The sequence below is a fragment of the Lissotriton helveticus genome, chromosome 10 (assembly GCF_964261635.1).
Source record: "Lissotriton helveticus chromosome 10, aLisHel1.1, whole genome shotgun sequence".
Lineage (NCBI taxonomy): Eukaryota > Metazoa > Chordata > Amphibia > Caudata > Salamandridae > Lissotriton > Lissotriton helveticus.
The window spans coordinates 275,771,937-275,797,374 of NC_136071.1; the positions used below are offsets into that span (position 1 = coordinate 275,771,937).

At 43.9% G+C, this 25,438-nt stretch overlaps 1 protein-coding gene across 1 annotated transcript in view; it reads right to left on the reverse strand.

Annotated features, from left to right (window-relative positions):
• OBSCN (obscurin, cytoskeletal calmodulin and titin-interacting RhoGEF) overlaps nucleotides 1-25,438 on the reverse strand; it is a 2,124,484-nt gene that overhangs the window by 1,538,067 nt on the left and 560,979 nt on the right. The window contains exons 38-42 of the mRNA XM_078665296.1: nucleotides 22,502-22,768; nucleotides 17,600-17,866; nucleotides 13,249-13,515; nucleotides 12,560-12,826; nucleotides 2,510-2,776 (exon numbers count right to left, since the gene is read on the reverse strand). Of these exons, the coding sequence (XP_078521422.1) occupies nucleotides 2,510-2,776; nucleotides 12,560-12,826; nucleotides 13,249-13,515; nucleotides 17,600-17,866; nucleotides 22,502-22,768 (1,335 nt within the window). The remainder of the gene's footprint in view (nucleotides 1-2,509; nucleotides 2,777-12,559; nucleotides 12,827-13,248; nucleotides 13,516-17,599; nucleotides 17,867-22,501; nucleotides 22,769-25,438) is intronic.

Consider the following 25,438-nt stretch of genomic DNA (forward strand, 5'->3'; position numbering starts at 1 on the left):
GAAAAACAGGACTGCAAGCTATGCCCCCAAGAGCTGGAACATCATTCGACCACACATTACGCATTCTCTTGAATTTCAGAAAATAATTTAAAACTCATCTCTTTGAAACACCTCTTCGGTCACAGACATCCCCTTTGGCCATGAGGGCACACATTCAACTATCATGTCTCATCGTACACTCTCTACTTACCTTTTCAGTCTTTGAATCATTCTGCAGACATTTAAAGCACGTTGTTGCCTCCCAGCAAGGTTTGTCGAAGGTATATATTTACATACACAAAAATGTTTAATTGATATTGGTATAGCGACTCAATGTTTTATGAAGCAGCCTACTCATTTACTATCAATGAGGGCACCAGTGAGCATTAGAAGTACAGTGCGTAGAATGTAAATACCAACACGAAATATTTAGCTTACTTTACTGGAGTTGGGCAAAAACAAAACGGCTGAAGGGAGCAGGTCGAAAGAGCTATAACACAAGTAAGCACGCTTCCAGGACTACCTGTACACCAAACATTCATTAAACACTTGGCCAGAATAGACAGGCCTAAAAAGCAACCAGGATTGTGTGATCAGAATCCTAAACTGAGAGACTTATGAAATAATAAGTAGCCAACCCTTTCTGGGGCGGCAAACCACAATTAGATGGCAACTGTCCCTTGTGGGGCCACCGAAAGAATCCCATCTGATGGGCCCCCACCACCTACCAGGTAAATGAAAGCAGACAGAATGAATACCATGTACAGCACTAGTGCAGAAGTGCAGACGTAAAAGTGCTCTGTGCAGGACTGCACGCCTTGTGTTTATAATCCCAAGGGCTATGTGGGAAAAGGCCCTGGCTCTAGAATGAAGTACAAAGGATTTGCGAATAACTGGAAGAGATCAGGGCCCTAAGTATGAGTGCAGTGGCTTTGCCGTGGACAGCGAACAAAGGCAATAGACCTTCCTGAACTATGACAGAGGATGGATTTTATTAAAACAATCCGTTCATATTTTTGTAGTAAACATCTAATTGATACATCTGCTACGATGCATTACAATACTTTATTGAATGTTTGATTAACTAATAGGATTAAATGAAATAAACTATTCATTGACATCATTTAATGCAACTGCTTTATTTGGAAAATGTAATGCAGAGCAACCAGTCAACTTTTTCCTTGTTTGCCATAAAAGGTGGCATTTCCTACTTACCACAACACACTCTTTGGGTGGGGATGCCTCACAGGGTGTGGAAATATTTGTGGTGTGAAATATTTTCAGATTTGGGCAAAAATAGTTCCACAAAAGAGATGTGATGGTAGATACGTAAAGTGCAAGTACTTCTGCTACCAGGTGAAAAGTATGGTGCTTCGGGACAGACAATAGGTCTGGGGCAGAGACCGTCACATTTCATGCTCCCTCAACACATGACTGACACTATTCCAGGTCAGCCAGGGAGAAGCCTGTCAGGAAATGTCTGAATTTCTCTGTAAGGCAAGCCATCACAGGTAGGAAAGTACGAGTTTAGGTTTAAATCTTGGCAGGGACAACTGGCATTAGTGATGATGAGACCTTTTATCAAGGAACTGCAAATCTGTTGTTGCAACCCGTATGTAGTTCATGTCTAAAGATAGTAAGAGTTATTATCACTTTTAAAACTTACAGTACTGATTTCATGCAACAAAATGAAGAACGTTAAATGATTTTGGTCAAGGCAAGCTATCATAAGAATATATAATGTGTAGTTTTTACACTAAAGGTGATGCTTTACACTAAAGATGCGAAAGTATTCTAATTTGGTAAAGTTGTTGCTTTTTTAAACCAGAACTAAAGTTATCATATACATTATGTGCGTTTTTTAATGTTGTAAGGAAAGGAAATGATATTCCATAACATAGGTATGGCTATGCCATCTCTGTGGCAAAGTATCCTTACATTTAGGAAGTTTGGCGTTTAATGTCAGGTATATTAACTGAGCAAAGACAAATACTCAAAGAAACAGACTGGCAAACTTAGAAGAATGTCAGTGGGTTACATGGTAGAAATTCCCTCTGGAGTTCAACAACTGGGTAAACTCTAACTGGGAATTTCTAAGTACGTGCAGGAAGTCCCACAGAGTAAAGCAAACTCCTTTGGCAAAACCGAATCTGCTCATATCATTCTATCTTCAGGGTAGAACAGAAAATCTTGTAAATTTAGGGTGTGAGGGGTGAGTCCTAATTTAGTATCTAATGTATCCATTACCTCTTAAGAAAGGTTCAATCGCACACCAGGCTTGCCCTGCTCATAAGGTACATGTATCAAACCAATTCATTTTCAGCTATATAAAAAAGTAACAATAAATAAAACTATAAACAAATAAGATAGAAATGAATTAATACATAATATATATCTAAAGAAGGGAAAAGAGTAGGAAACTGAAAATGTCAATAATGTACCACTATGTAACCGGATTAACAACGAACAAGCAATTGCAGCAGGTAAGGAAAAAAGTGGAAAAAACTGGAAACTCTAATAACTCTTTTACCGTTGACAGTTAGGGTGGCTGTGGTCTCTTGATCACCGCACACACATGTGTACTCTCCAGTATCCTTCCCATCCAGATCAAGGACCACCAGTTCGGCAAGAGTGCCCTCCTGTCGCATTTTGTACTTTTTGCTCTGTTTGAGTGCTCTGCGGCCTTTCTTCCACTCCAATGAGGCACCAGATTTGGTCAACTCACACGATAAAGTAGCAGTATCACCCTCTGCCGCTTCAACGTTTTTCAGTTCACCTTTGAAAAGTGCCGGCAGAGCTGAGGAAGGAAGTGCAAATGGATAATGTGTTAGAACCCATACAGTTTATGGTCTCCAATGGACAAGACTGACAAGTACCATATCAATTCAACTTTACAATAATTGGCACACATGAAACAATAGTAAAATTATAGTACAATAAACATGCAACAAATAGTACCAACATCACAACAATGGAGTTTTGGATATGAGTCAATAAAATAATTTATCATTAACTTCATTATACAATACGTACAAGTGCAGAAATGGGGAACTGCAGTATGTGTTCTGAAACAGATATGAAGTAATGCACAAAAGCATATAAAACACTTGCAACAGAAGCATAATAAAAATGAAATATCAAGTAACTTACTAAGTGTCGTGAACCACATATATGAAGTATGTAGCTGAACATTAAGTAATGCTGATGTGTTAACAGAATATAACAAAAATGAAAAAGTGTTATAAAAGTGCAAAAATGAATGACTCTGCTAGATTCCTGAAGGGTGTAGTGTGTGCGCCTGTATGTAATGTGTATGTTCATTCATTCATTCAATAACTTTATTTGGTTATTATACAAAGAAACAACCATTAAAGTACAATTAATCATAGTAATTTAAAATATTAAAAATGAAAACATTCATAATACAGCAAAATAGGCTAGTTTAATTTCATGCATGAATTGATTTTCGTGACCTATACAGATGCAACAGTTAAAATATTATCTAGTTTCCGGATGGCTAAAAAAACAGGACGACACTGATTAAAATCCATGTACTTCAATATGGGCAGGATCCATCTTCTCCTAGGAATTGTGTAAAATTTGCAAAATAACAGGATATGCATATCTGATTGGTTGGACAGATCGTCACATGGGCATTTACTAAGTTGCCTTGTCCAGTCATTCATATTGGGGAAACTTAAAAGTCTAAATAAAATATTTAATCAAAAACGTGTTAATATCGTGTTAATAAAAACCTTTCAAAGTCTCTCATGTGTAACTTAATATACGGTTGGATATCGCTTGTGATCATTGTTAACTGATGGGCAACCACTGTATTTTTTGTCATTTCCACGTTGGTTCTAAGATCCCCTAGGTACATCATACAAACATTTTTCAGTTCTTTCCTAGGGATCTGATACGTCAGCAAGGGATCTTCATAATAGTCTCGGTGGCCGATTTGTATGAGGAACGTCTTTACATAACTTGTTAGGTAAGCGCCGCGATTATTGAAGGCTGCCTGATTATTTTAAAACGCTGGTGAACTAGCGCGAGCACTGCGCTTTTTAACGCAATACATTTTATTTGCATTTAGGGCCTCTAATATTGTTTCTTGTGACCTGCGCTTACGGGGCTTGTGTTAGGACATACCCGCATATAAAAATTTAATTGCACCGCTGTTTAGCAGGACGTTAGCTGGTATCTTGGGGTGGGAGCCATCTTGGGGGAGGAAGTGCCGGCCTGGACGCCATCTTTGTATGCAGGCTAGTTGCTGCCTGACGCCCTCGCACGTTCGGGCGCTACTTAAGACGATCTCATTTGGGTCTCTCCCTGTTAGGTAAGTGCCGCGATTATTGAAGGCTGCCTGATTATTTTAAAACGCTGGTGAACTAGCGCGAGCACTGCGCTTTTTAAACGTGATACATTTGATTTGCATTTAGGGCCTCTAATATTGTTTCTTGTGACCTGCGCTTACGGGGCTTGTGTTAGGACATACCCGCATATAAAAATTTAATTGCACCGCTGTTTAGCGGGACGTTAGCTGGTATCTTGGGGTGGGAGCCATCTTGGGGGAGGAAGTGCCGGTCTGGACGCCATCTTTGTATGCAGGCTAGTTGCTGCCTGACGCCCTCGCACGTTCGGGCGCTACTTAAGACGATCTCATTTGGGTCTCTCCCTGTTAGGTAAGCGCCGCGATTATTGAAGGCTGCCTGATTATTTTAAAACGCTGGTGAACTAGCGCGAGCACTGCGCTTTTTAACGCGATACATTTTATTTGCATTTAGGGCCTCTAATATTGTTTCTTGTGACCTGCGCTTACGGGGCTTGTGTTAGGACATACCCGCATATAAATATTTTATTGCACCGCTGTTTAGCGGGACGTTAGCTGGTATCTTGGGGTGGGAGCCATCTTGGGGGAGGAAGTGCCGGTCTGGACGCCATCTTTGTATGCAGGCTAGTTGCTGCCTGACGCCCTCGCACGTTCGGGCGCTACTTAAGACAATCTCATTTAGGTCTCTCCCTGTTAGGTAAGCGCCGCGATTATTGAAGGCTGCCTGATTATTTTAAAACGCTGGTGAACTAGCGCGAGCACTGCGCTTTTTAACGCGATAAATTTTATTTGCATTTAGGGCCTCTAATATTGTTTCTTGTGACCTGCGCTTACGGGGCTTGTGTTAGGACATACCCGCATATAAAAATTTAATTGCACCGCTGTTTAGCGGGACGTTAGCTGGTATCTTGGGGTGGGAGCCATCTTGGGGGAGGAAGTGCCGGTCTGGACGCCATCTTTGTATGCAGGCTAGTTTCTGCCTGACGCCCTCGCACGTTCGGGCGCTACTTAAGACGATCTCATTTGGGTCTCTCCCTGTTAGGTAAGCGCCGCGATTATTGAAAGCTGCCTGATTATTTTAAAACGCTGATGAACTAGCGCGAGCACTGCGCTTTTTAACGCGATAAATTTTATTTGCATTTAGGGCCTCTAATCAGACCCCCCAGGATATAGCGGCATGGATTAGCAAATTTAGCGGCAGAAAAATGGAAATTTAGCGGCACAAATATGGAAATTTAGCTGCAATTTAGCGGCATTTTATTTGGTGGTTTTTCCTACAACAAACACAGATATCTTCTTTTTTTAGTTGTTTAACAACATGAAGCTATGTATTTTTGGTTTATTTACAATGTAGACACTATGTTTGGAGTCTCCAGATCAAAAATACTTTCTAGATCAAGGGAAAAAAGTCAGATCGTTTACATCTTAACTCACCTTAAACCATTTTGTTTTTGGAAGCAGAATATCGGTAGGTATAGAGTTCGACATTTTCATAGAAGTTAAGAGCTTTGCATATTAAGTATGTATTGACTGGTAGTTTTGGGAGTTTCATTAAAGTGATATTAGTACATAAATAATTGCATTAACCATTGACTGTGGTCACTAGAATTGTGTCTGGGCAGGACAGTGCTTTTCTGGTTTTAAAAAAAAAGTGCTAGGGCCCTTCTCAGAAAGCCACTGCAGCTTGCACCGCCCATTGCCACTAAAGCTCTGCCAGTTCCAAAATAACTACAAACCATCACACTCTTCCAGGAGTGACAGTGTGTACTATCCCAGGCCACCCAAAGCTAAGAAAATGTCCGGGGCTAGTGGTGGTATAATTTTTTTTTAATGTATATTGAATTATAAAATCCTGTTGATGTGCTCACCGTAGAAACAGCTAAACAGTGCCACCACACGGTTTACTGTCATGTGTGCCATTATTGAGATTTAAGTGCCATTGTCACGCACCAGTGAACACCTGCTCAAATTAAGCACTGCATGGAGGATCAAATTATGTGCAGAACTGACTAAATTATGTAGCAGATAAGACAAATTAGGTGCAATGCTGCACAAATTGTGGCAGCATTCCTTCATGATTTGGTTCTTTTTACAAATTACCGTGGTCTGGGCAAAGGTTTGATATCCTGAGTGTCATTTTAGCATGTAAATACAGCAATTAGCAACTGTAAGGTGACTCGGTAAGTTTAAGAGGCTTGCCACTGCACAGAAACCCTCATGGCAGTGTTTTTAGGTACTTTTGAATCTCTAGCTGAAAAGGGCACTCTCTCAGTATAATTTTAGGTTTGTGAATAGGGGAAAAACAAACCATCAAACAAATATATACATTCATGCTTAACCTATCTATTTAATGAAGGTAGTCAATCCACAACGAGCACAGACCCAACTAAAGCATTTTAACTGCTTGTTAATAAATCCTTTTCAATTTCGTACATTTTATAGTTTCGTTCTTTTTTTATCTGTTTCCCTCTTTTCAGAGTCGGGGAAGATAAGGCTCCAATAGAGTTGTAAAACATCGACTGCCGTGATCGCCCGTGATTAATTATTCCAGCCCTAGGCAGAGGGGTCAAAGAAGGGGTGAAACACAAGCCTCATTAACAAGTGAAAGGTCTTTTAATGACCTGTGAAGTACTCGGGTGCGGCTGGCAGCTAAAAAACGGACTGTCTGTGTGGCCCCGGGAAGCTGCTGACACACACGAGCGGGGAGGGGCGCGCAGCCAATAAAATGCATTGTTTGTTTTGCTGTCTCACGGTAGAGACACTTTTCTCTAAATATCGCGGCCAATATGGTTAATATCGCGGCCATCGCGGTAGATTGCCAATTTCGCGATTTTTTCGTGAATCGCGAAATCGCGATAAACTGGAGGGTCTGTCTAATATTGTTTCTTGTGACCTGCGCTTACGGGGCTTGTGTTAGGACATACCCGCATATAAAAATTTAATTGCACCGCTGTTTAGAGGGACGTTAGCTGGTATCTTGGGGTGGGAGCCATCTTGGGGGAGGAAGTGCCGGTCTGGACGCCATCTTTGTATGCAGGCTAGTTGCTGCCTGACGCCCTCGCACGTTCGGGCGCTACTTAAGACGATCTCATTTGGGTCTCTCCCTGTTAGGTAAGCGCCGTGATTATTGAAGGCTGCCTGATTATTTTAAAACGCTGGTGAACTAGCGCGAGCACTGCGCTTTTTAACGCGATAAATTTTATTTGCATTTAGGGCCTCTAATATTGTTTCTTGTGACCTGCGCTTACGGGGCTTGTGTTAGGACATACCCGCATATAAAAATTTAATTGCACCGCTGTTTAGCGGGACGTTAGCTGGTATCTTGGGGTGGGAGCCATCTGTGGGGAGGAAGTGCCGGTCTGGACGCCATCTTTGTATGCAGGCTAGTTGCTGCCTGACGCCCTCGCACGTTCGGGCGCTACTTAAACGTGCCATATGCAAGCACGCAGCGCACGCGCGCAGCGGGCGCGCCATGGGCACGCCGGAGGCGAGCCCATCTGTGCCCATCCGTGACCAAACGGGACCCGGGGCCACGACCCCTGGTCCGCGTCTCATCTATAACAGAGGTGAGTTGTGGGAAGCTAATCTAGGAAACATACCTCTTAGTCAGGGGTGTGTTACCATACTCCGCCAGGAAGGACTTTTGAAAGTACCTAGATTACATCCTGGTCAGAATGTCGGATACAAGGCTCGTGGCTTGCGCTACGGTCTTCTTAACACGCGCTCCCTTCAGCGACATCATTTGGAGGTCTTTACTCTATTGGAAGACGGGGAATTGGATCTACTAGGAGTAACGGAAACGTGGTTAGAGGACTCCTCGATGCCTGATCTTGTAGCCTCTTTGCCAGCTTACTTCTCGGCGCTGTGCCATAACAGAGCAGATACTAGGAGAGGGGGAGGTGTGGCCCTTCTCTACAGCTCATGCCTACGGGGCGAAAGACTTCTGGCCGAAAGTATGGGAGGTGCTGAGGTGTTGGGTGTCAAGTTGAAGCTGGGGACAGATTGTATGATCATTCTCTTAGTTTATCGCCCTCCGTGGGCATCACCGGATTTTCCGGATTTGTTCCTGAGACTGGTCCAGGATACACGTTCAAGATGTGATAAAGTGGTCATCATGGGTGATTTTAACTATCATTGGGAAAAAGTCCCGAAAGAAGGACAAGCCTTTCAGATTGATGAGGCATTGACATCACTGGATTTTGTCCAACAAGTGAGGGGCTCGACACATGTCAAGGGCCATACCCTTGACCTGGTCTGGATGACAGTTCCAGCTCAAGGTTCGGTGGTTGTTCAGCCCTGCGCTTGGTCCGACCACCATTTGGTGAGGGGCGCGATCCTGTTGGATGAACAAAAAAGGAAGTCCAGGGAAGGGTGGAAGGCGGTTAGAAAGTGGAGAAACATCGATGGAGATAAAATGGTGGATCACCTCCGTTCTTACCCTCTATCTAACAACCGGAAAGAGAATCCAGATGTCCTTTGCGAGGAACTATTGGATAAACTTAGGAAGGCCACGGATTGCGTGGCACCAATCCGTAGGATGAACTTAGTGGACAGAGGTTCCGGGGCCCCATGGTATAATGAATCACTTAGGGAGAAGAAACGGGAGCTACGGAAACTAGAAAGAGCTTGGCGGAAGGATTATAATTCTAACTCCCGGAGTCGGTATACACAGGCACTTACTAGCTAGAAGCAGGCGATCATAGCTAGGAAAGCCGAGTTCTTCGAGGAGAGGATTGTAACTGCCACGAATCCCCAGAAAGAAATGTTCAGAGTCCTCACGGAACTCAGGAAAAACAAGGAGCAGACTACGGAGTTCATGCAGGAGGACTGCCAAAAATTTCAAGACTTCTTTACTAACAAGATTAAGGATCTTATCTCTGAAATTGTGGCGACCCCTAAGATTGACTGCCCGCCGCAGACTATGTCTGCTAGGTTGCCAGTGACTAACCCATTAACTGCCCTACCCTTGATTACGAAGGAGAGGCTGACATTGCTTATGGGGCGGGTCAAATCGGGCTCTCAGGCAGATCCGTGCCCACCAGAAGTGTTCAAACTGGCACTACCTGGTATAGAGGAAGACGTGTTGAGCCTTCTGAACTTGTCCCTTCAGACAGGACAAGTTCCGTCTCCCTTCAAGGAGGCTCGGCTGATTCCCCTGTTAAAAAAAACGGGGGCGGGTGTGAAATGTCTGAAAAATTTCAGGCCAATCTCTCAGTTACCGTTCCTAGCGAAGGTGGTGGAGCAACATGTACTTACCATTCTGTCAGAGCACTTGGAAAGTAACATCCTGCTTGAGCCGAATCAGGCTGGGTTCCGTGCGAATCATAGCACGGAGCTCGTCATGTTGTCTATTCTGGACGAATTGAGGAACAGAGCAGATAAGAAAACTCCAGGTGCCCTGGTGCTGCTGGACCTCTCCGTGGCATTTGACACTGTTTGTCACACACACTTATTGTCGCGGTTGAGGGATTTCGGCATTCAGGGCACAGCACATGGCTGGCTCTCCTCTTTTCTTCAAGGGAGGACACAGAGAGTGCAGCTTGGTGACCTGCTTTCCACCACAACATCGATCACCTGCGGAGTGCCGCAAGGGTCTGCTCTGTCACCCCTTTTATTTAACATCTATTTACAGCCGTTGATACGACTGCTCAATCGGATGGACTGCCAGGTGTACAATTACGCGGATGACACCCAGATCATCATCCAATTGGACGATGGTCTGGATGCTTTCGCAAGATTGCAAAACATCTTGAAGCACACTGCCAATTGGATGTCCATGAACTCTTTAAAGATCAACCCTGATAAGTCCGAGGTGTTGCCAATCACCATCGCTGGCAACCCATGGAACAATCAATTTTGGCCAAGGGAACTAGGGTCACCCCCGGAACCGGGGGCCGTCGTTAAAAGCCTGGGCATTCATGTGGATGGTAAGATGTCCATGCAGAAACAAGTTGCGGCTGTGGTGGGTACTTGTGTCGGCCTCCTTCGACAACTGAGGAAAGTTTCCTCATTGTTGTCTTTTTCCACCTTGAGGCGTGCGGTCTCTGCTACAATCCTAGCCAGGCTAGACTACGGTAACTCGTTGTACATAGGGCTGCCGCAAAAACTCTTGAATAAGATGCAGGTCATCATGAATGACGCGGCAAGACTCATTTTTAAGAAACCGAGGAACAAGCATGCATCCCCTCTCATGCAAGAACTGCACTGGTTGCCAGTTAAGCAGAGGGTGATGTTTAAAGGGTTGTGCATTGTGCACAAAGCCCTCTATGGCAAGGCGCCAAGTTACTTGAAATCTCGCCTGATTCCCTATAGGCCAGGCAGGGCGCTACGATCTGCAGAAGCCACCCTCCTCACTCAACCACGCTGCAGACTGGCTACCGTAGGCGGTCGTGCCTTTTCTTTTACTCTCCCAGCTTTTTGGAACAAACTGCCAATGGAACTGCGGAAGGAAACCAATTTGTTGGCCTTCCGAAAGAAATTAAAAACAGTGCTTTTTCAGCAAGCGTGGGGTTGCCTGTAATTTATGATCAGCTGTTCTCCTGTACTCGCATGTGTGGACCCTGACAAAGCTCTTAGAGACCTCTGGGTTATAATGCGCTATATAAATCAAATAAATAAATAAATAAAACTTAGCCATCTCAACCTGTTAACATTATCGAGGCTCATCGCATCCCTCAAAATGGAACGGTTAAAAGCACACTCCTCGTTAGTCCATACCCTGTGCCACAGAAGAACTGGTTGTACCTTAATGACGACTTCTAGTTACGGTTGTCCAAGTTCAGCATGACAAATATACGTTGATACACTATCCGGGACTGCTAAAAGATGTCTCATAAAACAATTTTCTGCCACCTGTAGTGCTTTCACATTTGCATATCCCCAAATGCCCGCACCGTATATAGCAATTACGACGCAAGTTGCTCTATAAACACATAGGCGTTCCCCAATCGTTTTTTTGCCCATTTTTCTACTAAATGTTATCAAGGCCATTATAGATTTAGAAAATAGCAATCTCCTTGTCTTTATTGCCGTATTCCATAGGCCAGATTGATCAAACAAAATACCTAAATACAGGAAGGTTGGGGTAAAATCCAAAGGTTTGGAATTAATGTACATTACTTTTTTCTTTTTATCTGCCCCTGAACCGCAGTTCACACAGAAAGTTTTCGTAAGGTTAATTCTCAAATTCAAGTTGGTCATGAAACGGGAGAAAGATGTTACCATTCTTTGCATAGCCTGGGGCGTCTGGGCCATCAAGACCGCATCGTCTGGCACAGATCGATTAGATACCAGAGGCATGTCCCTGCATTCCTGCAGCAATGTTCTTTCCAGGTCATTAATGTAGATTGTCAATAAGAAGGGGGCAAGGACACATCCTTGCCGCACTCCTCTTGCAATTCTAAAAGTCTTAGTGCACTCTGCATTCTTACCAAATCTAACTGTGGCCCTTGTCCCGTTATAAAGATCCCTAATGTGTATGTATATATATGTGTGTGTGTATGTATATATATATATATATATATATATATATATATATATATATATATATATATATAAAACATGGGTTACATCTGTAAGGGTAGCGATTCCACTGAAATTCAATTACATTTCTTTGCATCTCTTTTATTCTCAGTATAGTCCCCTTTAAGTCAGATGGCTTTTGATAGTATCTGGATTGTTTGAAACAAAGAGAGAACTTTGGAATCTCTCATATGCTGCACACTGAATGCACTATGACTGAGTACCACGCTAGACTTACAACAGGATTACTGAAGTCTTATGGCCAGCATTCATATGTGATATGATGGGGTTTCATAATCAAGCCAGGATGAGCAGGTTTTTGCAGGCTCATTTATATTTTTGGGGGGCGACTGGGGGGGATTGCTATTTTCTACTTTTTCCCCTATTGGCTACTGTGACTCCAAAGATGAGCTTTAAATAAATTGACTAAAATATAAAGATAGGAATAGGTCAAACGTTTATTAAACAAATGATGGGTGTTTTGGCACAGATAACACACCAAAGCGATCACATCAAATATGTTAATGATGCCCTTTGCACAGTTCGGCATTCACAAATGTTTATTTTTTGCAAATTTCCATGTAAGGCATAATACCCAACCCATAAATGATTATTAGTCCAAAGACATGGAAATAATACGTTCTCACCCTACCACACAAAATGCCTAGTAAAAGAAGTTCCACAAATGTTGAAAATCTTGAATTCAGAACAAGATGGAACAATACCTACCATGGATTTTGACGCGAGCAGACGTTTGCTGGTCTCCAGTGTCGCAGATGTAAGTCCCAGAGTCATCTGGGGAAGCATTGTGAATAAGGAGTTCTGCCGTGTTGCCCATTTGTCTGATCTCATACTTGCTACTGGCCTGCAGATCATTTACTCCTTTTCTCCATACCAAATGAGCATCAGCTTTCGTGATCTCACAACTCAAAGACACAGTGCTACCTTCCTCCGCCTCAGCATTTTTAAGATCTTGTTTAAAACGGACTGGTAAGGCTAAAAGGCAAGATAGGAAAAAAAAAATCATGACTGCTCAACAGAAATAGGGAAACCCTGTACGGGCAGGCTGCATCCCCACGTTTACACCATATACAAATAATGCTCTCTTCCTCTTAAGGAAACCTTTAGAGGAATTTCATTATGGAATATGCCTCCAAACATCTGGGATGCCTGTGAATCAATCTCCAGAAGCATCACAGGGAGGGATGGACTCTGACAGCACCAATTACATTTACACTTACTTGTTAGCTATGCAAGAAAAAATTATATCTTGAACAGGTCTGATTTGGAGGGAAGAGTGCTGAATTGTTTTGAGGTGTTGATGTTAGGGGGTCCAGGATAGGCCCTCAGACGAATGGAAGAACAATGGAATGAATGGCATGCTTTAGAAAAGATCAAAGACAGGGTTTTTAACTTACCAGTTACTTTGACGTGGGCCGTGCTCTTTTGATCACCTGTATCACAGGTGTAGTCTCCAGCGTCTTCAGTCTTTACGTCATTGATGTAGAGCTCCACTACTGATGCCAGCTGCTTCAGCTCATACTTGGCACTCGCCTGAAGGACCTGGCCATCCTTAGTCCATTTCACGGGTGCGTCTGCTTTGGTGAGCTCACAGTGCAGCTTGACCCTGCCGCCTTCTTTGGAAGCCTCATTGCGTAGCCCACGCTTGAAAAGGACTGGCGCTGCTAGAAATGTAGAATTGACACATATAAGCAGCTAAATGCGGGGAAACATCACTTACAACGCAACTTTTACCACGCAATGCTTTTACATCGCAGCTTTTACAATGCAAACCATTACAACGCATTGCGCTGGGGGGCGCTCTAGGATAGGGAATAAGTTTAATTTACTGTCCAACACCTTCCCTAGTGTCCACGGGGACTGGAGTTGGAATAGTAAATTAAACTATTCACTATCCAGCACCCCAAAGCGCTATGCGTTGTAATGGTATGCGTTGTAAAACTCGCGTTGGTAAAGCATGCGATGTAAAAGCATGCGTTGTAATGTCGTACATCCGCTAAATGCAACACAGCGCTCTGTTGATATTTACAAACCATGGGGCCTTCGGCGGCCTTTGGTTCTTAGCGTTACCAGAACCCCCAAGAATGCCATGTAGCACAATATTACAGAGCAGTTACTCGTGGATCCCACCACTATATACAGGGCTTTGAGTGGGCCGGTTCTCAGTGGTGCTGAGCACGGCAGTTTTTTAAAGGGGGCCTCGAAACGGGTCTCAATCGGGCTCTTTTTTGTGCCCCGGCACTTTTTTCCGGACTGCAGTGACAGCAGGCTACTGTCCGGAAAAAAAAAAAAAGCCTGTGTCAGGGTACAAAACAGAACCCGATAGAGACCCGTTTCGAGACAGCAGGCACATCGATGTGCGCGTGCTCACATTGCTCACTTCTCAGGAGTGGAGAAGTTACGGCATGAAGTCATGCCAGGGGAGCGTTGTAGGAGAAGGGAAATACTTTGGAGAGTCATTTTCTCTCTGGATTTCCCTTCTCATTTTGAAACTCAGGTGCAGCAACATTGTGGTGGTGTCACCAGGACTTTAAGTGGAAGCTTTTTCAATATTATATACAAGCCATAGTTACTTCTTATTTATCTTATGGAACTAACAGTCTTTGACAAAGCCAATTGTCCTGACTTCTTGTAGGTGTAATGTTACTTGTTGTATTATATATCTGGATGCAATGGCAGAAACAGCAAAATACAAGTCGGGCGGCACACTATGCTAACCACAGACTTTTAGCTTACATGATTTTAAGCCACGCCCTTAATTACATTGGTCACGCCCCTTTGAGAGACCCCCCCAGTTTTTTCTTCCCACTTGATGCCCTGACTATATATATATACACACATATACACACACACACACACACATATATATATATATATATATATATATGTAAATATAAGCGTGTGAAGAGAATTCTTTCCCCTTATATAATTAATACACTGTTTGTATCTGCATATACCATTTATGCCATGGCATTTACCAAAACCGGAATGCAAGGGTTACATTTGTGCACTGAGGTCAGAGAATTGCTGCCCTGTACAAAATAAATATAACACACAATCTTTGACACAATAAAGGGTTTTTCTCTTGTATGTTTCAATGTACTAATAATACTGAATTTGCCAAAAGCACTGTAGCATGAAATGTATGATATGTATATTTATAAGTGAAGTTGCTGTAACCTGTGCCATTTGTTTAATTAGTAAGGAAAAGCTTCATAAATCGCTGAGCTGAGCCACAGTTCACTGTTTAATGAGCTGTCGTTTTCAGACAGTCAAGCAATACTGTAGTATTGTCTCTGAGGATCACCTGAGGCTATTATTTAATCAACACTCTGTTTTTCAAAGCTGAACATTATTATTTGCAATTATGCCAATATTTAGCTCTGCCTTGCTAGCAGACGCTTTCCCTGTACCATTGTAGTCGCCAAAATCGGGGCATCTAATGCACAGGCACAGCGCTACACACCAGCGGTGCTTGCGGGCGAATTACTGACCCAAGAGGAGAGAACAGGACGATCGTCTTGGTGCGGCACTCGAAGCAAGATGGCGACCTCCTACATTGCATCGAGGTAGACCGGAGCTCAGAGGCCCGGAGTGTGGCTGTGGTGTCTGGACCTCTTCAGGCGAGGCATACCGGCGCCGCCTGAACTGGCGGTCTCAAATTGGCACTTTTGGAGGAAAACACCAGCTGACGCTCCGGAGGACTCAAGGTGCGGAAAGCAGAGAGACAAGCTGCTGCGACCGCCGAGGCCCTGAGCGATTCGCGAGGCCGACGGTAAAGCAACCAGAGAAACCCCCGAGCTGCAAGGACCATCTGCACTACGGCACGAGTACGGCAGTGCGATCTCACCTCAAGATGGCGCCTGGGATCTTTTCCGAGCTGGACTGCGACATCTGAAGCTGAATCCTGGGAGCCTGCCTTCCCGCTTCCCTGATGGGCACCCGCAACAGATTTTATTCTGTTACACCGTATTAGCGGAGTCCTGTCCATCAGACCTGCACCCAGTTCGATCCTGGCATGTTGTGATTTTTCCTCCGCTTGTGTGGTCCGATGGCTGCGTGCGGAGGGCTCCCGGCGGCCGCAGCGGACATGCCGGAGAGTTTCCCTGGACCTTTGAGACACTTGTTACCCAGGATTGAGGTGAGCGCCCCCCCTCCCCACCCGGTTCCCCAGCGCGAAGCGGCTGCTTCCGCGCTGCCTTTTAAAAGCTAATGAGAGACTGGCACCCCCCCTGCAAAGTACTGCTGCACGCTCATGGTTTGAAAAGGGCCCCAAGAGGCCTGACCCTGACATGGCCGCCATGACTCTGTTTTTCCCCCTCCTGATCTTCTTCCTGACATAACCCCTACCAGGACTATGCCTGACCTCAAGAGCACGCCCGTAATTCTCTGGACCATGGCTCCCCCACGAACAAAGCTGACTACCCCTGAGTTCTGAGTGCACTTTAGCTCTATCTCAACTGCGGAGTCAGAGCACCATGCCCGACGCCCGGTGGAGCTGCTCTGCTCAGCAGCTAAAGAGGAGATTGGCCTTGGATCACCCCGTCAGCTACCCAGCCGGACCTTGGGCACAGTTTCTCTCCGTCTCCCTGTCTCACACCCCCCCTTCCTCCTTGTTTTTCTGCAACTTTCCTTTTATCCTCTCTGTCTATCCCTCTGCCTGATGACCGTTGGAGCTACTTGGCGAGCTTTAGGGGAGACGGGCAGTCGATTACCTCCTCGTGCCATCGCCTACCCACTCGGTTTCTGGGCTGTCTCCCCCCCATCTCTCATTCTTGCTTTCACCGGTCTTGTCCCCTTTCACTCCTACTCTTTCCAACTTCTGTCCTTTGCCCTCACCTGCCCTTGCCCTTTGTCCCCACCCTGTTTGTTTGTTTGGGAACTTCTTCCCTCGCCACTTGAGACTGAACTATTTTGCCTGATGCCCGATGGAGCTACCTGGTTTAGCTATAGGGGAGATGGGCCGTGGATTCCCTCTTTGGTCGTCACCTACCCAGTCGGTCTTTAGACAGACTTCCTTTCGTCTCTCCTTGCTGTCTCTTCCTTTATCCTCCCTTTCTCACCTGCCCTGCCCCCTCCACTACGTTTCTCTCTCCTTTCTCTCCTCTCCTAATGTATTGGCTATTTTTTGATGTAATGTATAATTGTTGATCTTTTTCTGTTACATTGTTGATTCTCATGTAAAGCGCTCTGATACCTTCGGGTCTAGCCAGCGCTATATAAAACTCTTTAAATAAATAAATAAATAAATAAGAGTCAAAATCTCTTTTTTAAAAGCAAAGTCTTTTTTATCTGATACCCCGTTACATATTTACATTATTTTATCTTCGTTTCACTACACACAATCAAGCGGGCACTCTAGTATTTCCCTTGTTGTTTTTAGTAGATCTTTCTCTGGTGAAAAAGTAATTTTTTTCCTGATAATTTGCACCTAAATAAACATGTAATATAAAACACGTCATGGATAACTTGTATATCATGTTCCTATATTGTAATCTCAGGGGTTTGGTGGCATTCACAAACAACTCGAGCTTCGGCTATTATGGCATCTCTTCATATAGAAATATTTCTCTCACTCTCTTTGTATATAGATATATATTCAACGCTAAACATTCCCATACATATCTAAGTGTGTGTGTTATTGTACACAAGCAGGCAGAGATCAGACATTACTGCAAGAACGTCATCAATGGCTTCTAGTGTTCATGCCACATACAATGCATGAGGAGCAAGATGTCCTTTACCTACCATGTACTGTCAATGTCGCTGATGTTGTCTGGTCCCTGGTGTTGCAGGTGTAGAGGCCAGCATCTTCGGGTACCAAGTGGTGTATCACTAACTCAGCCACCGCACCAGCTTGCTTCATCACATGTTTATCGCTCGCATGGAGTTGCTTGCCGTCTTTACTCCATTCCACTCGTGCATCAGGTCTGTTCAACTCACAGCTCAATGTGGCTGTTTCATCTACAGTGGCAACGGCATCCTGCAGTACCTCTTTGAAAAGAGCTGGCAGGGCTAGATGTGAGTAAACAGGTTATTTTGGTTAACCAAGGTGCAAAGCTATATCTTAATCAGGCAAAGCCCCTTTCACATACACAAGAAATGGTAAACATCACTTACAATGAAACTTTTACAACGCACTACCATTACAACGCGGTCATTACAACGCAAACCATTACAACGCATTGCGCTGGGGGGCGCTCTAGGATAGGGAATATATTTAATTTACTATCCAACACCTTCCCTACTATTCACGGGGACTGGAGTTGGAATAGTAAATTAAATAAATCACTATCCAGCGCCTAAAAGCACTATGTGTTGTAATGGTATGCGATGTAAAAACCGCGTTGTAAAGGCAGGCGTTGTAATAGCCTGCGTTGTAACGTCATACATCCACAAGAAATGACAGCTCAGGATGTGATAGCACTTGAATTTCATACACATTGGGAGGCATATTTACGAGCCCCTTGTGCCACTTTTTGTGATGCGTCCGGGAGGCATTCCATGTGCGTTGCAGTGGGTTTTTTCATGCAACATCCATGGATTTAGACACTTCCCCAGATTTACAAGAGCATGTAAACCTGGGAAAGCGCCAAAACCATTCGCCTCCTGAGGTGAGGCATAGCGAGGGAAAGTAACTTAATTTCTCCTTGTTTTTTTCCTCTTTCTATGTGTGCTGCAGAATGAAAGAGGAAAACGTATTTTAGGATTGTTTTTGTGCAGCACCTGTACAAAAATAATTCTGCCAACAACATGCAATGGTGCCTGTATTGGCTCTAGGTTGACTCAACAGTGCCATCTCAGGAGGAAAGGACAGGAATTAACCATATTGCATAAATGAAGTGCATTCCTGCCCTTTCACTTTGACGGAGGGCAGTGCAGCAAGCTTGCTGTGCTGCTTTACCCCAAATCACCATAAATGAGGGGCAGGGTGCATATAACGGTTGACCGCTTCTATACTAGGCAAAGTGCTTTACAGCTATTTTAGCAGTAGACAGGAAATGGTTACTTTTTAGTTCTGCTCATAGGATTCAGAGGGTTATTTAGGAGCCCCCTGCAACACAAGAGCATTACTTTCTGTGACGCTCCGGCAGCGCCGATTACACAGTAATATCTAAAACGCCACGCAAAGCCACTATGCGTGGCTTCAAATGGCCACATAGATATGGAGTAAGGCAACACAATTCACCTTACTCTATGCTCGAGATGCATTCCATGGGCGTTGCAGTGTGTTTTCTCACACAACACCCATTGATTTTGATGCTGATCCAGATTTACAAGAGCATGTAAACCTGGAGAAGTGCCAAATCCGTACGCCTCCCGAGGTGAGGCGTAACAAGCAGAAATGTCTTTATTTCTCCTCGTTATTTCCTCTTTCTATGTGTAATGCATTCTGTAGCACACATAGAAAGAGAAAAACACCTCTTAGAATTGTTTCTGTGCCGGAATATTATGTTATGCTGTGCTATGTTAAAAAAGCTTATAGAGCACACTTATACCCAAAGGTGTCCTGGCACTAGCAGATGCTTAACTGGATACAGAAGCTATAATTCAGCGTTATTGGGAAGTTTTGAAACCCCTCCTGAAGGCCAGTATCTCTGTGTTTTTCTGGAGATAAGATGGCAGCACCCACAATAAAACTTCTGACACCCCAGGTGGTTCTTTTGACTCGAGGAACAACCACATAATTTGCCTCTGCTGATCGCAGTGGTCTCCAGGGGACATACTATTGAAAATGTTTCCTCAAATACTCAGGGCCACAACCCGTCAGAGATTTAAACACCGTACACAGTGCTTTGAATTGAGCACGCTGTATCAGAGGTAACCAGTGAAGCTGCTTTATTTCCTTCCTGACAGAGATGAATCTTGGCGTGCTGCTAATCAGCCTACCTGCCGCATTTTGCACCAGCTGGAGTCTGTATAGATGGTTCTTCTGAATATTTGCATACAGACTATTACAATAATCCAGAGGGACAAAATGAGCGTGTTAACTGTCTTTCTAAAACTTTCCTTGGGCAAAAAGAATTTTATTTTCCTCAAAACTCTGAGGAGGTAAAAGCTTGTTGAGACGACTCCATTAACCTGTTCCCCAAAGGTTATTTTATTCTCCATGATCACCCCTAAGTTCTTAGCTTTCCTGGTGGGGACAGGGGGGACTCCCATTTCCACAGGCCACCAATCAGGGGTCCAGATGTTGGGATTATTGCCGAAAATGATGACCTCTGTGTTGCCTGCATTAAGTTTGAGGCAGTTTGAGGACATCCAGCCGGTGATGGCTTTCATACATTCGCAACATCTTAAGCCAGTTTCCGATTTGTGTATCGTCCACATAAGAAGTTAGCTGGAGCCCAGAAGCGATTATTAGTGCTGCCAGCGGACTCACGTAGATATTAAAAAGCATGGGACTAAGGGCTAGATGTAGGTAATTCTATTTTACCGACTCATAAATACCGAATTTTACCGATTCAGTATTTATGAATCGGTAAAATAGAAGGAGGGAGATGTAGGTAAATTCTTTATTTGAATTACCGAATCTGTAAAAATCGATATTTACCGAATTGGTAAATACCGATTCGGTATTGCCCATTGATTCCTATGGGTCTTGAAGCCCATAGGAATCAATGGGCAATACCGAATCGGTATTTACCGATTCGGTAAATACCGAATCCTGCAAGGGTGCAGGGGGTGTCACTTTGACACCCTCTAGCACCCCGAATACAGGCACGTGTAACATGTGGCACACATACATGCCCTAAGGGCATGTCTGTGTGTCACATTGCACAGTGTGCATGTACAGATGTGCATGCACACCTGGATTCGGTATTTTACCACACAATAGGATTGTGTGGTAAAATACCGACTCTTAAGGGCCTGTGGCACTCTCAGGAGTGTCACCTACATTTGGATTTACCGAATCGGTAAAAATACCGATTCGGTATTTTACAGAATCTGTAAATTTACAGATTCTGTAAATTTATCGATTCTGTAAAATAATGGCCCCTACATCTGAAAACCCAAATACCGGTTGGTAACGTCCGAATTCGGCCGTTACCGACCGGTATTTGGGCTCCTACATCTGGCCCTAAGCGAGGAGCCCTGTGAGACCCCGCAAGGAAATGAAAAAGGCTTGGACCTATGTCTCCCCATATACACCGTTTGAGTTCTGTCTGCCAAAAAGGATTTCAGGAGGGTCCCGGCTTTACCCTGCAGCGATAAAACGATCCATCAAGACTTCATGGTGGACCATGTCAAAGACTGCTGACAGATCTAGCATGATCAGAATTGCTGTGCCCCCTTCGTCCATTACCTCTCGGACCTCCTCCATAGCTTTGATCAAGGCAAGCTCTGTGCTGTGTCCAGTATGAAAACCGAATTGTGTGGAATCTAGAACATTAATGAGCTAAATAAACTTGCTAAGTTGGAAATTCATAGCCTTTTTGATCAATTTGGTCGGTAAAGGGAAGCGCGAGATAGGCCTATAGCTGTTAGGATCCAAAGGGTCAAGTTTCGGTTTTTTTATCAGCAGAAGTATTGATGCTGATTTCCAGGACCTGGGAAACTGCCCGGCATTTAAGATGGTGTTAAACAAAGGAGTACGGATGCGAGCAATGGCCTCAGGCAAGCTTTTGATGATTGAGACTGGGCACGGGTCCATGGGCGACCCAGATCGAGCTGCCTTTAGGAGATTGACTAGATCTTGCATCTCAAGCGGTGTAAAGCCCTCTAACAAAGATTCAACATTTGTGGAATGCGCCCCTTCCTGCACGAAAACAATCCTGCGGACAACACAGGCACTCTTGCACCATAGTGCAAGGGTGCCTGCATTGGCGCTAGGCTGCCGAAACCGCACCAGCACTGGGAGAAAGGACAGGAATGCACTGTATTGCAAAAATATGATGCATTCCTGCCCTTTCACTTTGGCATAGGGAAGCACAGCAAGATGACTTATGCCAAATTCCCTTATACCATGTAGATAATGAAAATAGAAACCCCTGAACCGCAAGCTCCAAATCTGCATTCATACATACACAGACAAATAATATGTCTGTGTAGTGTAACTACAAAGTTAGTAGTGTTGGCAAAATCTACAATTCATAGGCTTTACACCATACAGATGAATCAGAAGCCAAACACGATTTGATGCCTTTACAGTGATGGCATTACATGGTCATAAAACATGGGTATTGGAAATATGATGTGTATATACAAAGAGGGAGATGTGTGCTTGTAAATGCAACCGCAGGTCAACATCATGAGGAAAGACCGTGAAAATCAACGAAAAAAGGAAAAGATTGTGACAGTGCAAGACTTTTCACGTGAGTGGTTAGGTCTAAAGTACATCACAATAGGTTAATGAACCTGCATATAAAAAGAGTATATTTTGTTAATTCCTCCATTTACAAAATAAAGCACATTCCATAAGATAAGTAGTATCATTTTATAGATGTAGATGAAGATGTAGAGTAGATGAAGAGTAGTTATCTTTTAGGAATGGAATGAGTGAGTAAGAAAAGCAAGACTGAGCAAAGAGTTTTCAGGCCACAGAAATTAGAAGATTATAGATGAGCTGTTCCAAGTGACGTCACAAGACCAACATTGTTAGGTATCACAACACAAGAACTAAGGATGTATGAAAGTAGCAGCCCCTACCAATGACTGTCAGTGTGGCTTTCGTAGACTGGTCTCCTGAGGTGCAGGTGTAGGTTCCTGCATCTTCAGCTCTAACATTGTGCACCAGGAGCTCAGCAGTGAGGTCTGTTTGCACCATCTCATACTTCCTACCGGCCTTCAGCAGTACACCGTCTTTTCTCCACTGCACTGCTGCCCCAGCCTTGCTGAGCGTGCAACTGAGCTTTGTGGTGCTCTCCTTTGAGGCTTCCTGGTTCTGGAGTTCCTTTTGGAAAAGTGTCGGCAAAGCTACAAGGTACAAGCAACACTTGGGTTAGGCACCAAAAGCAAAGAAACCTTACATGAACCACCTGTACCGAGGGCAGAATAGGTAACTGTTAGTAATTCTCTGCAAATTAAACAGCAGATTGGAGTTATTAAAACTAGCATGCCATTGGAGTAAAGTTAAGAGTCAAGTGTGACAAGCATGACCATTCATATTCTAAATACCATGAAAGACCAGTGTGAGCAAAGCATGGCCACTTATCCACCACAATGCAATAGAGTAGTGTAAGTCACACAGCACGCCTTTTGACACCCCAAAAAATCTCAAAGTTAACTCCATTTGCCATATTTAGACCCTCAAGATCCTCTCCTTACTGCTGAGGAGTTAGGAAAAGGAACAGAAACTGTTCACTGTTAACACAGAATTTAGAATCCAGTTTTCTATGTTCTCATAACCGACAGAGACCAAAGGAGAGTAACAGCAGTGGTAGGGTACCCTTACTTATCGGCAAGGGCACCAAGGTCTTAAAACTTAAAGGTATGTGTGCACCTACATTACGTTTAGGAGCCCCTTTGTCTTTGTTCTACAAAGTAAAATAACATTTTGTGTGGTGTTCATCACTCATACTCCTGGAGTGGTGTAATTTTACAGGTGAGCAAATCTCCTCAAGGGGGGAGGCAACTGGTATTCCAGAGAAGATTCATGAAAACTTACTACCTCGACTATTTAAGGCACATTCCCACCCTGGATAATGTCAGAGGTTTCCACTTGTCAAAGACAGCAGTAAATTCATATCCAGGCTGGGAATGAGGAGGAAACCAAGACCAGAAATAATGCAGGGTAGGAAAATGGGGTTTCTGCAGAGAAATAATATGCCAGAGAAGAAAACAAAAACACAAAAAGATTATAAAGTGAATATGTACATTTGAAGAGCATTTACACATGTATAAGTGGGCCTTAGGAGGTTGTTGACACTATCATCCATTTAGTGACATCCCAAGTAAGATGTTTGGGAGACGAGAGTCAATGAGTACAAATTCTTTGAAATGCAAGAATAACATGAACTGACACATTATATGATAGGAGAAAGTGAAAGCTGCTTTGAAGTCAACAGTGTATTCAGAGTTCCATTGGTCAGCTGCAGAAGAGCTCACACTGGCTCTTATGGTAGAGCCCGTTGCTGGTTTCAGTTCATAAGAGTTCAATTCCAGATGGTCTACCTTGCCCTCACGGGCAGCATTTCTAGGACCTCTGCTACTTTTCAGTGTCAACAGGTGCATCACCCACAGGTGTATGAAGATCAATGGACAGTGTATGGTTCTGTGTTTTCAAACGTGCATTACCAGAGGTGGGTGGCGGATTTAAAGTTTTGATCCTCAGTTATAAGACTGCCTCACTGTCTCTTAGTATTCCTTTTCTGCTTTAGAAATAAACTACAGTTGTCTTCGCCTGAACACCGGGATGAAGTGTAGGTGGGCTGATCTATCAAAGTAGCAAGATGTGGTTTGCACTCGCTTTGTTACAACTCAAGCTAATTTCCAGAATCTAATTGATAAGTGGCATTGTAATTTTACAAATATCAACCATATGTAAAAAAAATAACAAGTGAACATGCAGTGTAAGTTCTATACTGAATTATTTATTGATAATAATGTGTATCAATTAAAGACACAGCATTTGTAACATTATAGTAAGATCTGAATGGCTAGCAAAGAAGCGGTCCCATTAAACTAATACAAAGGTTGCATACTTTTAATGTCACTGTAGGAAATTGAGTTGTAGTTTGAGAGGGGTGAAACCCTACTCAAGCAGCAACCACAATTCCTGTTTCTGTGAAACACAATCAAACCCCAAATTAACTTGTGCTTAACCATTCACAAAAGAGTCAGGCTAAACACAGAGGCAATATGTAAAGTATTTATGCGTCACATTAAGCAATAATAAAGTGAAAACACAACACAAGAAAAATCCCAAACCATTTTAGACAAATAGAGTACAATTTAATAAATGATTTGACACCAAAACGACAGAAATTCAATCAGCAGAGTTGTTGATAAGCAGTTTCAAAGGTTTAAGTGAAAAAAGTGTGCCTAGAAGCACAAAGTGCCAACTGTGGTGATCTGGTCACACTGGGTCAGGACAAAGTCACAACTTCAGGCTGAATGTGATGGAGCACAGGCAGGAACCAGGGACCAAGCTAGGCCCTCTCAACAAAGTACCTTAAATCCTGGTTGTGGAGAGCTGCGAGATCCTTTGTCGAAGATGCTTCATGTAGCAGCGGTTCCGAAGAAGCTGTGAGGCCTGCGATGGGAGGTCCTCTGTTGTCTTCGAAGATGCTGTCGATGGGGGCTTGCAGTACAAAGTCCTGCGTCAAGTATGCATCACGCACTGGTGCTTCCGAAGAGCCATGGGCTGTGATGCTGTGACCTGTCATCGTCGAGGATGCCGTCAATAGGAGCTTGTGATGCGAAGTCAAGCATTGAGGATGCATCACACAGTAGCAGTTCCAAGCAGCTGTGGGCTGCGAAGTGATGTCCTGTATCGCAGATGCATTGTGTAGAGTCAGATTTGATATGGAGCTGCGAGGAGATGCATTGCACTTGTCGGAATTGCCCAGAAGGCTAGTGCTGGGTTGGTAGAGCACCTTCAGGCCCACTTCCAAGGGTCCTAAACTGGGATGGACCCACTTGGGG